Source organism: Chenopodium album, chromosome 22 (genome assembly GCF_948465745.1).
Source record: "Chenopodium album chromosome 22, dcCheAlbu1.1, whole genome shotgun sequence".
NCBI classification, from domain to species: Eukaryota; Viridiplantae; Streptophyta; class Magnoliopsida; order Caryophyllales; family Amaranthaceae; genus Chenopodium; species Chenopodium album.
The window spans coordinates 921,729-937,019 of record NC_137855.1 but is presented as its reverse complement, the minus strand read 5'-3'; the positions used below and the strand labels follow the sequence as shown (position 1 = coordinate 937,019).

The following is a 15,291-nucleotide window of genomic DNA, read 5'->3' as shown; positions in this document are numbered from 1 at the left end:
AAAGCATTAAATATAAAACAGAAAAAGAGAGTTGATTTACTAAAAAAAAACTTACCAAAAATAGAAAGGAGGAATGTAATTTTGAAATGCCAAAAATAGAAAGGAGGAATGTAATTTAGGGACGGAGGGAGTACTTCAAAGTTCAAAGCATTATTTTTTTTTCCTAATTGTACTTTCATAATATTTCTTAAAAGGAAAGAGATAGGCACTCATGTGGAAATAATCAATATTTGATTTGATTTTAAAGTTAACATTTGCATAAAAAATATACGAAGTAATTACTTTGACATTTTGAGAAGGATCAAATGTCCTATCCATGAGATAATCTATCCATCATAACAACTAGCAAGCATTTAAGGATGAAGGTGAGCTTATCCTCTAATTGCCGCTAGAGCCTAGAGGTACTTTGAGTAGTACGAAATATAAGGTTATACTAATAAATAGTCAAACTCTAAATACTACTCCCTCCGTCCCTTTATTACATGTCTATTTCTCATTTTGCACGGGAATTAAGAAAGATAAAGATCCCTTAAAACTAAAAATTGGGAGTACAAATATGCATGTGGGGTTAGAGAGAGATAGAGAGAAAGAAAAAGTGGTTGAGAATTAGGAGAGAGAAAGTATTGAAAATTGACGTAAAGTACAAAAAAGAAAAAGGAAATTGATGACAAATCATCAAAACAAGAATAATATTGGCAAAAAGTACAACCTATAAATAGAAATAGGCACTTAATTTTGGTCACCCTAAAAAGGAATACAGGCATGTAATAAAGGGATGGAGGGAGTAAGGAGTAGACCAATTTATGTTTGGTTATCAGCTCGTGATTAACTACTTATTATTGGCTTTAAGACGATCACAATATTACTAACTTTTAAAGACAACTTTGACTCAGTTGGTTAAAACTCCCCTCTTGATTTCAGAGGTCATGAGATCGATTTTCATCACCCGCCCTTGTGGTTCTTTAAACACCAGGAAAAAAAAAACATCTATAACTAATATTAAATTAGCGGTTCGCCGATGTCACCTTTTTTCAATGTTGTACATTTGGCACTATTTCATGAAAAGATTTCCCGCTCAAATGCTAATTTTTTATTATTTTTTTTTGAAACAAAATGCTAATTAATTTTAAACCGATAGTAGCTATTATTTAGGTAATTAATTATAAATAAGTACCTATTACTTTGGTAATTTATGTTGATATTAGGTTGTTGGAGTCTTTTATAGGAGTTGTTAGCATAATTGAGGTCAATTAAATTGAACTTATGAACATTTTAAACTCAAAAAAAAAAAAATCACAAAATCCAAAGAATTTCTTATATACCGTGCATCCTAGTAATTAATAAATTACTCTGCCACAAAAAAAAAATGTAAAAAATTTCCTTTGAACTATTTTTAAAGCTAGACACTTTGAGAATAAACCTTACTGTATTAACATCTCTCACAAATTTAGACAATGCAAGATTTCAAAAAAAGAAAATATTTAGTCAATGCAACTCCGCAGGTCAATGTTTGAGAGTAAAGAGGGGAGGTAAGAAAATCCCCTTACTCCCAAGCATTTCCCCTACTTTTTATTTTTTATTATTATCTTGGTTGGTAAAAGAGAAAAGTTCTATCAAGCCGAAATCTCTGACAGACCTTTCGGACCGAGTTATCGGGCTATCCACTTAAAATAGCGGAAATATTGCCTCTAAATGAGATTTGATCCACGACCTTTTGATTGTGAGATGCACTATTCAAAGCGAAAATCAAATACTAATTGACATCCACGAGATCACGAGTATTGAATAACTACTCGTATAGTCGTATAACTTTGGTGACAAGGAGGGAAAGTACAATAAAATGGAAGAAGATTGGAAGGAAGGTGTGAGAAAAGGAGGATGCGAGAGACTACAAAACGCTCTCTTCGACTGTCATCGCCGTATTCCGGCTGGTCCGGCGAGAAAATCAGCTTGCCGTCACATTAACCGCGCTTATTCCGACTGTCTTGTCGCCGTAATTTGCCCATCTCAATTGGAAGCCGTTAAATCGCTCTGTTCTAGCGGTGGCACCGCCTTGAAACGCTCGCAATGTCAACAAGCTCGTCTTGATCTCTCTGTTTGCCTCTCTCTATATCAAGATCAAGATCAAGATTAAGATTACCCTTACAATCTCCCACAAATTGAATCATAAATGAATGAAGAAAGTTGTGATCTTTCTCATGGTAAGTTTCTTGATTTTGATTTAATTTATTGATAAAGTTTGGATTTTTTTGTAGTTATTTTTGTTTTAATCTTTTTGGATGATTTGGGTTTTTGGGTAATTGGCATATGCAATGATTTTTGTTGGGTGATAACACCGAAATTCAATCAAAGTTTGATTTTTGTTGTTTGATCAAATGTTGGTTAGTATACATTAGGGTTTGTTGTGATTGAGATGGATTTTGACTTAGAAGTTTGATTAATTTTGCAATTTTTATTAAAAAATTTATATTTGTTTAATATATTACTGATTAGACCATGATTATGCTCAGAGCTTATACCACTTGATACATAGTAACATTGGTGAGCTTAAATTTGGTCCATTAGACAAAGTATAATCTTGCCATTGTCAAATTTTGCCTTTTCAAGATGATAATCTTGTTTATTGACCTTATGTAAGTGAATTTCGAGAAAGATGAGAGGAAATGTAGGGAATTTTGAGATAATCTTGTTTGGCTGTTAAAGGAAGTGAATGCAAGTCAAAGTTGCTTTGTTGATGTTCTATTGTATAAGAGCATGATCGTATGGAGGGTGAATGGATGTGTGAGGATTTGATTACAGAGTGATTGCCCTGCTGCAATTTGAACTGAAATCGAAGTTTTAGAATATTTGAAGGTCTTTCACATGAATATGTTATATGTGTACTGTTAGTCAATTTTTGAAGGTTATCTTATTGGAAGTTAACAAGACTTATAATAAGAGAACATTAATAAGAGAACATTAGAAAGATATGAAAGCATTTGATGTTACACTATTCAAGGTTTTAGATGGATATTAATTGTGCGGTATAGTGGTATACTTTGAGGAAATCACTGATAGAGCCCGATGTGTGTGAGTTTGAGTTTCCTCCTTTTGGGAAGATCAAAAGTGTGTTTGGCTTGAGCCTATGACGATCCTGGAGTGCTTAATATCTTCCTTACTTAGCTACTTCTAGTACTTGTATTTTAGTTTGTATTTTGGAGAAGATTTGATGTCTTGGCTGTGCCATAGGCTGTGATTGAATACTTGTTATTCTAAGTAGCTCACCAAGAATAATGAAATATCTTTAGTTGTTCCTAGAACCAGCTAGCCTTAATCGTATCAATTTCCTATGTACATTACTACATTTGGGGTCTTAAACATGTGATGTAAATAAAAGATAGCCTTTTATTTTCATAATTGAATTAGCATTAAGAATCTGATGGCAAAACCTATTTCTGACTGTTGATTTATATTATTACTTGGATCAAACTCAATAAAGATAGAATGGCTTGATGCCAAGCATTGGACCAACTAATAGACAGACGTGACCCAATACAAGTCTGCTATTTCCTATTTCATTTGATATTGATGTTTAGAGGTGAAGATAGGTAAGGGAGAAAAGTCATGCTAATTTATTAAGGGTTGATAACTAGTTGGCTGAGTTCAAGCTATGGGTTGCTCAACTCCGCCAGTTGGCCTGTAACATTTACATCTGAGCTCAAGTTGAGTCTCAAGATTTATCAAACTATTCTAAGGAATCAATCTAAGCTATTGAAATTTGTGAGGTGTTGAGGGACATGTAGGACTAGTAGGAGTAAATGGATTGTGTCTTAAAAGCTAATTGATGGAGTTCAAGTAAAGATTTTGATGGGGGGGGGGGGGGGGGGTTTGTTACATTCAAGCATTCTTGTTTAACATATCTTCCTTCATTTTGACTGCAGCCGTGGAAAAGTGGAAGTAGATCAAGGCATCCCAGATTCCCAAGGTTAAACTTGTGTCAGATGTTCAGCTAACAAGATTTGGTGCCTCTGCAACTCTGCTAGTGATTAGGCTAAGCTAGACTGCGAAAGAAATGGCTTGCATTAACTTCGGTATAGGATAAGAATTAGGCGTAGGCATTGTCTGCAAATGAAACAGAGCATATTGGAAGCAGTTGGTGAAGAACACAATCAAGCCCCCCATGTTCAAGTCTTTCCTGTTTTTCCATGCAAGTGATTGAAATAAAGCAACTATGCGAACTACAAGGTCGAAAATAGAGACATGCTTGTTTGTAATTTGTAACCATAACTTGAATGTGATTATCCATTGTATGCTTTTACACTTGCTTAAGGGAAGTTTAATTTCGTAAATAAGTAGCCACAACTTCTCATTACATGGTGTAAGATAAGCTTGTTTTAATCCATAAGTTGTTCATTTATTAAAATTTAATGGTTTACTGTTGTTACTTGTAAAACTAGGAGCTACGTACTCCTACCTAGTATATGCGTTTGCAGATGGGCATCAAAGACCAGGTAGTACAATCACAACAAAGTAGTGAAGATGCTTTGGCTTTTACAGATTAATGGAGCTTTTTCAGATATTGAAATAAGTAGTAGTACAAGATAAATTGCAAAAAGCTCCGCAAAAAGCAAAAGCAAGTAAAAATTATGACATTTCAGTGAAAAAATGACCCTTCAAAGCTGCCTGTTGGGTTGAAAGTTGAATAGGGACCATAACAATCCTTAACAGCATCATCGTCGCTATCATAGTTATATAGTTCATGCTTAATAATCTTGATTGGAAAGTTATATAATACATGTAAACATGTCAAATATTACATTTTCAGATTAGTTAATTGAATACAGCAGAAGACTGTCAAAATAATTCGAAATCATGATCTTCTACTAAAAATAGCCACATTCAAATAGCAAACCTTAGGACAATTTTAAAAGAAAACTAATAAATCCATTGAATTGAACATTAACTAACCACATTAAATCAGACTGCACATGAATGAACAAAGTGCAATTATAGTTTTTCTCACAGCATGCTGTCAGTTCTTGCAGGTAGCCTTCTGAAGAAGTTGATCGGAACTGACGGGAGCTTCTTCCGGAATCTAGGGTGCCTCAGCACATAGATTCCATAGAAGAGGATGACAACTTTGAAAGGAGTTATATACAACACAATTGCAGCTACCAAACAGAAAGTAACAAACAGTGCAGTAGCTCTTGGATCTCTCCAGCTGAGCAATGACTGAAATCTCTCACCTTGAGTTGCCAAGTCTCCTACAACGGTCTGAATTCTCCCTGCTATACTTCTTAGCCGATCATACCTCATCCTAATGATTTCATTCCTCCGAGAAGTAGGAAAAGTGTCAAACTCCTCATCGAGCTCATCAGGGTGTGCCACATCAGCATGTGAGAGCCGAGTATCCATATGAGGCGGGTGCCTAGGCCTCCATCGGTAGTTCCAAATGCCAATTAAGAAAAGATATAGAAAAATGGTGGGCAAAATCAGTTCAGGATAAACAATAAGGATTATGAAGAGAATGTGAATAAGAACAGTGGTTATCGGGTTTTTCCAGTTGCAGATTTGATCAAACCATCTGCCAACTGCAATCATCCCACTCAGAACATTCATGATTCTGAAGAAGTTTGCTTTGCTCCTTCGCATACTCCACATATGAGAATCGACATCCAACATAAACTCCACAACCTCTTTTCTCAAAGGAGGTTCTGCCCTACTGAGTCTCATTGAGACAATTTGTGTAGCCTGGTGTCTCAAGCTGTCGAGCTGCATGACAGATAACGGATGAACATAATGCATTTTGGGTAGCAATGGATGAGAATACATATGCAACATGTTGATCCATGATGAGCAAGAAAACCTTACTGCCAATTGAACTTCACCCATCTTCTTTACTCCTGAAGGATGTAAGACTATAAGAGGGTATGAATGTGTATAAACTCGATCAGTTTCAAGGGTTGAGAGCCTCACCCTCACCTTCCCAATTCTTGAATCTCTTGTTCCATTATTTCCATGTAGATGGCAGTTATCGAACACCCCAATTGTAATAACAGTACAAGGATCAAAAACCTCCCAAGTGTATTGCTCGTTCCATCTGGGATGAAAGCTTTCAATGATGGTTCTTGTTCGAACCCATTTTTGGCCATACTTAGCCACGCAGTAGGCATCAGTTGCCCCTCTTCCATCCTTGTTTTTCATTGGCATAAGTCCATGAGCACTTAGAATCCCGAGCTCCAGAATTCCAATGCTCGGCTTCCACAGTTGCTTGGCAGTTGGCCTTAGATCACTACTGTAATGAGTAGATTCATCCAACACATGATAACCGCCATCCAGACAGATCCGCAGATGAATCCTGCTAGCAAACTTAGTTTCCTTCTTTTCCCCATTGACAATAATGTGCTTTTCAAGGTTGTACCACTGAGTGTTCACCGGCTTATGGTCCAATCTCCTTTGCAAAGTATGCAACGGAATAACACATCTTCCTAGTGTTTCGTCCTTCCCTGGCCCAACCCTATCTTCCACACTCAAGAACAAGGGTTCTTCAAATGGCTCAGCAGCTACAAACAACAAGTCCTCATTCCACATAGGGTTCAGGGTCTTAGCTAGACTGGGTTTAGTCTTAAAACCCTGATTTCCAAGCATTGCCTTAACATAGACATCTGGGAACCGGCTTTTGTCATTTGGCACCAAATCCTGAGCTTCAATGACATTAACCCTCACATACCAAAGCTTTGGCGAAAGGTAAACTTTGGACCGGATTTTCCCCACAGCATCACCACCAACAGAAGCAGCATCAGAATGCCAAGCCTCAGGAAATGCCTCATCACCTTGAGTCCCCATCCAAACAGCCAACATGAGCTCCCCTTTCGCCTTATCCCCTTTTCGACCCTCAAGCCTATACCACTGAGGTGCAAGAGGACTATCAGGTGGAACCCTCTTCGGCACCTCATTAAGGTCAAATATAACCCTCCCAATGAAATCATCCTTAACAAAATCTTTATCCTTCACCACAATCTCCACAATAGAAGATTGAATTCGTTCCTTTGAGAAAGCAAACACTTGGTTCCACTCGGGCTTTGTGTTTTTCTCAAAATGCCTAGTTGCTCCTTTATAGTTCCCTAGCTTAACCTCTACATAAGGGTCACAACTGCCTGTTACATCCTTCCCAGGTAGCTCCTTAGCCTTAACTACGCGAACATAAAGATACTGCATTTGCTCAACCAGGTCATAGGTGGAGGTTAGCTTATCCCCTGCTAACCCTGCCATACCTATCGCCGGAGATGTCTCCTTCAGTGCAAACTCCTCCAGGGGAGGAGCCGGCTTCATTTTTAAAACTTACAAAAACGCGTTCACAATTCACAAAATTTAATGTATGATCTCTTGTTTATGAAAGAATTGAGTTGTAATAATGGGGTTTAGTCTATTAAGAACCAAGAACATGGTATCTTAAGGAAAGTCATTAGAGTAATCAGCAAGTAAACTGAAAAAAATTGGCAACAGTCAAAAGCAACAGACAATTCAAAGGGATTAAAGAAGAAAGTAACTGAATAAAATTTAGCAAAAGTGAAGTGTTTCAGTGAAGCAAACTCTTAAAAATAGTAGTACTTACAGTCTGATTCAGACAGCAAGAACACCTGCATTATTTTAGAGAAAAAGAGAAACAAAGTTAATTACAGTATTACTAAACTTAAAAGACTGAAACATGTGTTATTGCAGAAAGAAGCATACAAGAAAAAATGACCATGATAACAAGTCTATGTATGTTTATCCAGTTGCGGATCCAGGATTTTCATATAAGGGTATGCACGAATGAACACGTGCATACTCTCGTCTCATTTTTATTTAGTTTCAGACAATGGTAATTGTTATTAAAACACAAAGTTTGCATGAAAATTATACACTTACAGAAGCAAAAATAAGAGGCAGATCTGCATTTCATTTTTCTTGTGGAATTACAAAGCTAAAGTAGTGTTTGGTTTAACAAAAAATAACAAAAATCCTCAAAAAAAAAAAAAAAAAAAAAAAAAGGGAAAAAAATTGATTTTGTTGAAGTACAAAAGTGGAGTTGATGGGAAGAAGCAAAGTTGCTTACCAACTCAAAACAAACAGGAAATTTGTTGAAGACTGAAGTCAGGTAACTGTAAATATGGTTTTGCATTTTTTGAGAAAATTATTGTTTATTGTTTTCTATGATAACAATTCTTTCCCCCAAAAATTAAATAAATAACTAAAATAAAAAATAATACAAATAATAGAAAAATATATTAATGGAATTTGGGAAACTGAATATTGTTGGACTGGCAAAAGTGTAAGACTATATAGAAAAGAACGCTTAATATTAAGATATGTAATACTGTAAATTTGGAAAAATGCAGTTTCAATGGAAACCATAAAAAGCTGTAAAAATATTTACAGTAAAAGTAAATTTCTTTTAACCTGGGTACCCGAGGTACACACGTGGAGGTTGTTGGTCGGCTTTGGCACGTGCGATTTTGTGTGGATAGTAATTTGGTCGGATTAATAAAGAGTCATAATTATCTTTATTAATCTTCTGATTATATTATGTGACTGGCTGACCAATTAATGGAGGATTTTTTTGTATCATTAAATGGTTCAGAAAGTTCCTATAAAACAAAAGGGTCCAAATAATAGTAATGCAAAAGGAGAAAGCTTGGTTTACCCAATCGGGTAATTATCCGCCCCTAATAGAGATTGGTTGTAGTGGAATCCAATTGTTATTCAATGGGTAAGTGTAGCAATAAGTTTTGGGTTTTTAAAGTAGAAACGGGCATGTTGATAACATCCTAAATCGACTTGTTTTTAAATAATACAAGTATCGACTTTGTTCTAGCAACAGTGCGGATACAGTTAAGTATGAATCAAAAATTTCAAATTTACTTACCACTAGAGGTAGTAAATTTTGATTCATGCTATATGGATTAAAGCAAAGGCCAAGGCAGTTGGTGTTAGGTGTGGTTGGTTGAACACATTTCTATTCACATGCTCCAATGCCATTTCTTTCAGTTTTCTTGAGGTTTTTCAGGTTCACTTGTCTGACTACAATAATACTCTAAGAAGAAGTTAACCAAAACTAATTTCACTAGAAAATTAAATTCAATAAATTGATCCACAAATATTTCTAGGAGTTTCGACCATTACATCGATTTTATTTCTAGCTCTAACAATTCCTTTCGTTCTAGGAGGTGCCGATTTTAGAGATCAATTGGATCCACAAAGAATTAAGCACATAATTTTTAATTAAAAAATTCAAATGAAAAGAAACCATAGACTACTCTGTATAATATGAGCACCTCAGTATATATTTAGAGCAAGCACAATATCATGCTACAGTAGGAATCTTTGATCTGGTCAAAATGTTTTGACAGGTACGATGGCTCCTTGCTTCGTTCCAGACTCGAGCATTGCCTCCAAAACAGCCACGTCTCGAGCACCTTCAACATAAGATAGGCGAGGGTCTGGTTTGTGGTTGCTGGATGCCTGCAAAGAAAGTTCAAACCGATGGGAAGCATAAGTTAGCTCATCAGCAAGGTGGTTCCAGGCTTCTGTTACTTGGATAACGGTAAGCCATGGTAAGTAGAGATGTTCACGGGCAGGGCCACAGTTCCAGACGATAAAGGGTGCTCAAGTCTGGCCTGAATCGGGCTAGGTCAGGCCATAGTTAGTCAGCTCTGAGCTGGTATGTACGTGCAGGGATTGCATAAAGTACAATCACCTTGTTTCAGCATGACAAGCATAGCAACATCATCAAATTCTAAATTATGTTCAGTAATTACATGGTTTGATAGCCATTTTTCTCCCCAAGCTACCACTAACATATCTAATAATCGAGTTTTAACTTCTAAAAAGTGGAGTCATGTTAGCATCAACACTAAATTTTAAATAATTGTGCTTCATATTTGATAATATGTACATGGCACAAAAATGAATCATTCAATGCAACCAATTTTTATCAACATAAATTTGGACTCACCTCTGATATATCATGTAAGAACGTTTTAAGTTCTTCAGTCACTCCACTGAATGGATGAAATGAGCTTGTGCATTTCCCATCAACACCAAATTTAGACACCTGAAATGGCAATGGAAGTATAAGCTAATCTGGAAAATCCTAGTAAGGTCATATTAATATTAGAACCAGAATTTACGTATTTCGAATTTTAGCATACCAAGTAACCATGACGCCCATCAACGTTGCCACGCTCAACTTGCACAGTTCCATTTATACCAACTACTCGCCAGTATATCTGCAGTGAAATATCAGTCCCTTAAGAATGGAGGGATATTGTGTTCGGAAATAACTTAAGCATTATATTGTATAACCACATGCCTTGGGTGATCTAGTAGATACTGCCATCACAAAAATGCCAGGGCAACCATTCTCCAGTTGACTGCAAATGCAAAAAAATGGGAAAAAGTTTACATTAAGACTTCAATAATATGCCAAAAAAAGAAAAGAAAAGAAAAAAGGAAGGTAATAAAACGGTCTTGCAACATACTATGAACTAGAAACGTTATCTGGTGGAGGCAGAGTAGTATCAACATGAGCAGTCAAAGCCGAAACTGACTTCATCTCACAGCCAACAAGCTGCTCAGACAGAAAAAAATGTCATGGATACAGGAAGAGATACCTCAATGTTTGTGTCTTGACTTTTTAAAGCAAAGTCAAGAAAGCAATACAGATCAAAAGTACTTGATAAAAACCAAGAAGTACAAGAGTAAACACATTAGACACTTACCATCCTTAGTCCTGCAATCATATGTACCCCCATATCCAGAATGAAACCTCCCTGCAACAACAAAACACCATAATCTATAATGTACGACATATATTGGTATTCAGTCAATGCTTATGCGATTATAATTAAGAAATTTGGCATAAATGTAGGCAGTTTAGTTCATTAGCATACTAACCTTGCTGGAAACAAGATTGTTCTCTGGAGACTAAATTTATAGGCATAATCGGACCATTTTCGGAGATTTTGGAACTCAATGTTAAAAACTCGAGTGATAGTAAGGGAAGTTTCTAGGAGTCATATAATGTTGCTCATATTAGATACCAACACTAGTTGATCACATAAAGGGTAATAGCCTTGAGTTAATGAAGGGAGACGTGTATGTAACCTACTAAAATGATAGTTTAAAGGTAAAGTGGATAGTTCCATCCACCCAAATGATCTCCTAAGGTCTCATGGAGTCCATAGAAAGCACCTCATCCTCTTTTCTTTTCGGGTCCGGAAAAGTCCAATATCGTCCAAAATTTAAGTCTATAATCCACACTTTTTGACCCATTGAAGTGAATGTGTGGTGAGTCCCCCGGGGTCATAAATGTTGGTTTGGAACCATAACAGGCCTACCAAAAGGTCAATTAAGTCCCGATGATAAGTTGAGTTCAATTATATGACAATGTTGGTATACAGGTAGTCCAAGAGTTACCCAATTTCCCTTTCGAATGGATACGAGCCATTGCATAGCCAAGCAATAAAGAAAAAAAAAAAGGCATGACTAACCAGTTGTCCATGAGAAATAAAAACATAATATGTGATTATATTATGACCCAGAGAGGAAGAGTCTTTACAGTCATATTTACGGATCTAAACAAGTTGAAGTGTTGAACCCTTCGAAACAGGAATACTATACACCTCATTAACTGAGCCTCTAAGAAACAACTTTTGGGACTCTGACATCACATCAATTATATAGCAATTCAAGTCATGCATTCATCATTGAATTGGTAAATTGAAACTTGCTAAAGAGACATATATGCCTACAAATACAAGCCTTACAAGTAATTGCATAATGTCATTTATCCACCAAAGTTTCATTTGTGTATATATAGTAGCCATGGAAATTGAAGCACTTACAGCGAAGTTCCTCCTCCAAGAACTTGAAAAATATGGGTTAGAACTGTTCATTGATCCTTCTACGATAACTTGGACACTCATCATATTTCCTATTTCTTCGACTAGCTTCCTGCCCTGTTCAACCAATAGGCATTTAACTGAGGAGAAACTTCCAAAAAGGCATATATGGTATAGGCACAGGGCACAGCAGAATACCATGTACCTCGATGAAACCAGGTTCAAATCTGTAATTTTCTGCTACAGCCCAGATTGGTTTACTAGGAATTCCAGGAGATATAAGGTTGTAGCTTGACAGCGCCATTTCTGCCTCCTCATTATCTGCACAAACAGATGTATATAAAAAATATGGACAGGCCAAAATCTAACAGACATTTAATCCAGGAATAAACCTAATGGCCACATCATCAACCTCATGGATTCCAGGTTTATTATAAAAATCTCAATAATAGAGTAACTAACAAAATGTACCCACCTTGAAGTCGTTAAAATTTTCACAGGATGTTATAAATTGCTGTTGTCAGTTTTCACTACATTAATCTATATACTTCGTATTCTTTAGCAACACATAATTATAAAGAATAATTCAGATTGAGATAATTGGTTAATGAGCAAAATGGATGTAATCATGTGATGACAAGAATTTCACTCACTTGCAGCGGCTGGCTTTTCTGTTGACCCGAGGAATCATCCAACACCCAAGATTTTGACATGAAAATAACACAAAACATATCACCCATCAGAAATGAGAAAACAACCAATAGAAAATCAAGCGAACCAACTCTATGCTATAACAATAATGTGATTACCCATAAAAATACAAAGTTCAGCAGCTATTTAATAACATCATTTCTTTCTTTGGTCACTCCAGATGATCTGGTCCATATCTATTTTATCAAACTGAAACCTTCTTCATTACCAAAAATTCCAATTATAAGCATTGATGGCTTTTATTGGAGCGAGGGGGGATTACCTTGGATCACATGCTTCCCTGCCTTGAGCAGTCTCAGCGCCATATCTACCTAAGCAATGCACGTCAACAAGCAAATATTTTTATTAAGTCAATAGCCTCTTGAGATGAATTGAATTATGAACCTCATATCATATCTTTAACTAATACAACAGAAGTCAAGCAGGATAACGATAACCAGTCTAGCAGCAAAAGACCAACCAATGTCTTTCCTTACCCCCAAAGAATCCAAACCAATTCGGCAAAAATTTATCACTTTCATATTGTTGGTATCCATTACACTTCTTAATCCTAAACAACCTTCCCCTCCCTCCCCACCCCCTTCTCTAAAGAATTAAATTTGTCCTCAGTTCCTCACACAAGAGGATACATATAAGCTATGAAGTTGATTATCTCATTTATACCGAACATTATGCAATGGAAGTTATAAAACCGACAATTTATCTCATTTATACAGTACATATAAGCTATGAAATTTGTCACATTCATATTGTTTAATCCATTTATGTCATTGCTTAAACAAAGCCAGAATACACAAAGCTTAATTCTACTTAACATAAAATTTATGACTAAAAATTGATAGCATATGATCTGCTTTCATACACTACTGAATTAATTTTCATCATCAAGGCAATATAACAACATAACATAAGATTTCACCCAAAAAAAAAATAAAAAAGAGAGAGAGAGAGAGAGAGAGAGAGAAAATAAGACCTGAATTTGGCCAGCAAGAACAACAGCAACTCCAACAACTGAGGAATCCTTAATAATTTCATCAAGATCATCATCACCCCACTTACATTCTACTTCTGGAAAATTCTTACTAGCTATTTCCACTGCAGATCTAGCTGATTCCTATACACATTACCAATTTTAATTTTTTTTTTAAAAAACCCACAAAATTAAAATCTTTTATAACAGCAAATTAAAGAAAATTAAGTGTTTATCGATGATTTATAAGTAAAAGAGTAATGCTTGCCTGAGAACGACTCCAAATGTATTTGACAGAAACAAGATCAGAAATTTCAGATAATCTGGGGATGTATTGATTCTTCACAAATGTTCCTGCTCCAATTATGGCGATCTGGGTTTGTTTTGCCATTGATTATGAATGTCCTGAAATCAAAATAATACCCAATTTGTTGAAAAAATTAAATTTTTTATTGGGTTTTCAGTGTAAATAAAATCTTGATTTTTTTTTTCCCCGGAAATCGAAAACTCACCTGAACAGTGAACACTGGAATAGAGCAATACTCCCAAAGTCCCAATCCCCCGCCAAGTTAAAATACGGAGTAGTAAAATATTTTCTTTTTCTTTTTTCTTTTTTTTTTTTTAATTTTTTTCAGTGGATTTTACAATGAAATTGATTTTTTGGACATTTGGATTTTACCATTTTTACAGTTTTGTATTTCTAGTTGATCTTTATATCCCATTTTTTTTTGGGTATGGGGCGAGCCGAGATGGCTATGAGAGTGTCCATGGAGGCTTTGGGTATGGGCAGAGGGACGCCGGTGGTGAAGCTATTATGGATTTTGCCCAATCATATGATTTAATTTTGGCTAATACTTGGTTTAAGAAGAGGGATTCACACTTGATAACTTTTCGGAATGGAGCAAATGCAACTCAAATAGACTTCCTGCTCACAAGGAGCATAGATAGACAAAGTTGCATAAACTGTAAGGTTATCCCAGGGGAGAGTGTGGTCACCCAACACCGGCTATTGGTAATGACTATTCGTCTGAAAGAGAAGGCGAAGAAAAAAGTTAGACAAGAAGAACCAAGGATAAGATGGTGGACCCTAAGGGATGCAAAAGCTAAGGTTTTTACAGAAAAGGTAATTGAAGAAGCGGATTGGGATGGAGAGGTGGATCCGGACAAGACTTGGTTACGAATGAAGAACTGTTTCCTAAGAGTGGCCAAAGAGGTCTTAGGGGAAGTAAGGGGAAGAACTTCGGTACAGAGAGATACTTCGTGGTGGAATGAAGAGGTGAAAGCAGTAATTAAGCAAAAAAGGGAATGCTATCAAGCCTTAGGAAAATGTAGGAGTGATGAAACCTTTGCAGCGTATAAGGAGGCTAAGAGTAAGGCAAAGGCAGCTGTTCGCCAAGCAAAAGAAAAGGCATATCAGGAGGTTTATGAAAAGCTTGATTCCAAGGAGGGAGAAAGGATCATTTATAAGATGGCAAAGAGAAGACAAGAGGCAAGGAAGGATATTGGCATGGTGAAGTGTGTCAAAGATAAGAACCAAATGGTCCTAGTGCAAGAGGAGGGCATCAAGGACAGGTGGAAGGGGTACTTCGATGAATTATTTAATGGAAGTAATGGAGTTGTGATAGGAGATACCTCTATGAGTGATGAAGAAATCAACATGGAGTATGTGCGAAGGATTAGGAGAGTAGAGGTGGAGATTGCACTGAGGAAGATGAAACCTAAGAAGGCGGTTGGCCCTGATGGGGT

General features: G+C 36.3%; 2 protein-coding genes across 2 annotated transcripts; both read right to left on the bottom strand.

Annotated features, from left to right (window-relative positions):
* Positions 1 to 4,768: 4,768 nt before the first annotated feature.
* On the bottom strand, positions 4,769 to 9,334 carry LOC145605023 (FT-interacting protein 3-like). Its single transcript, XM_081661031.1, has 2 exons — positions 9,297 to 9,334; positions 4,769 to 7,619 (listed from the first exon to the last, which is right to left on the bottom strand). Exon 2 carries the CDS (start codon positions 7,309 to 7,311, stop codon positions 4,999 to 5,001), a length of 2,313 nt encoding a protein of 770 aa, XP_081517157.1. The 5' UTR covers positions 7,312 to 7,619; positions 9,297 to 9,334; the 3' UTR covers positions 4,769 to 4,998.
* LOC145605024 (dehydrogenase FPY6-like) lies at positions 9,067 to 14,163 on the bottom strand. The gene is made up of 13 exons (XM_081661032.1): positions 14,058 to 14,163; positions 13,814 to 13,950; positions 13,549 to 13,689; positions 12,838 to 12,886; positions 12,518 to 12,535; positions 12,070 to 12,185; positions 11,868 to 11,981; positions 10,743 to 10,793; positions 10,503 to 10,591; positions 10,334 to 10,394; positions 10,173 to 10,250; positions 9,977 to 10,075; positions 9,067 to 9,483 (listed from the first exon to the last, which is right to left on the bottom strand). Exons 2-13 carry the CDS (start codon positions 13,934 to 13,936, stop codon positions 9,355 to 9,357), a joined length of 1,068 nt encoding a protein of 355 aa, XP_081517158.1. The 5' UTR covers positions 13,937 to 13,950; positions 14,058 to 14,163; the 3' UTR covers positions 9,067 to 9,354.
* Positions 14,164 to 15,291: the final 1,128 nt, after the last annotated feature.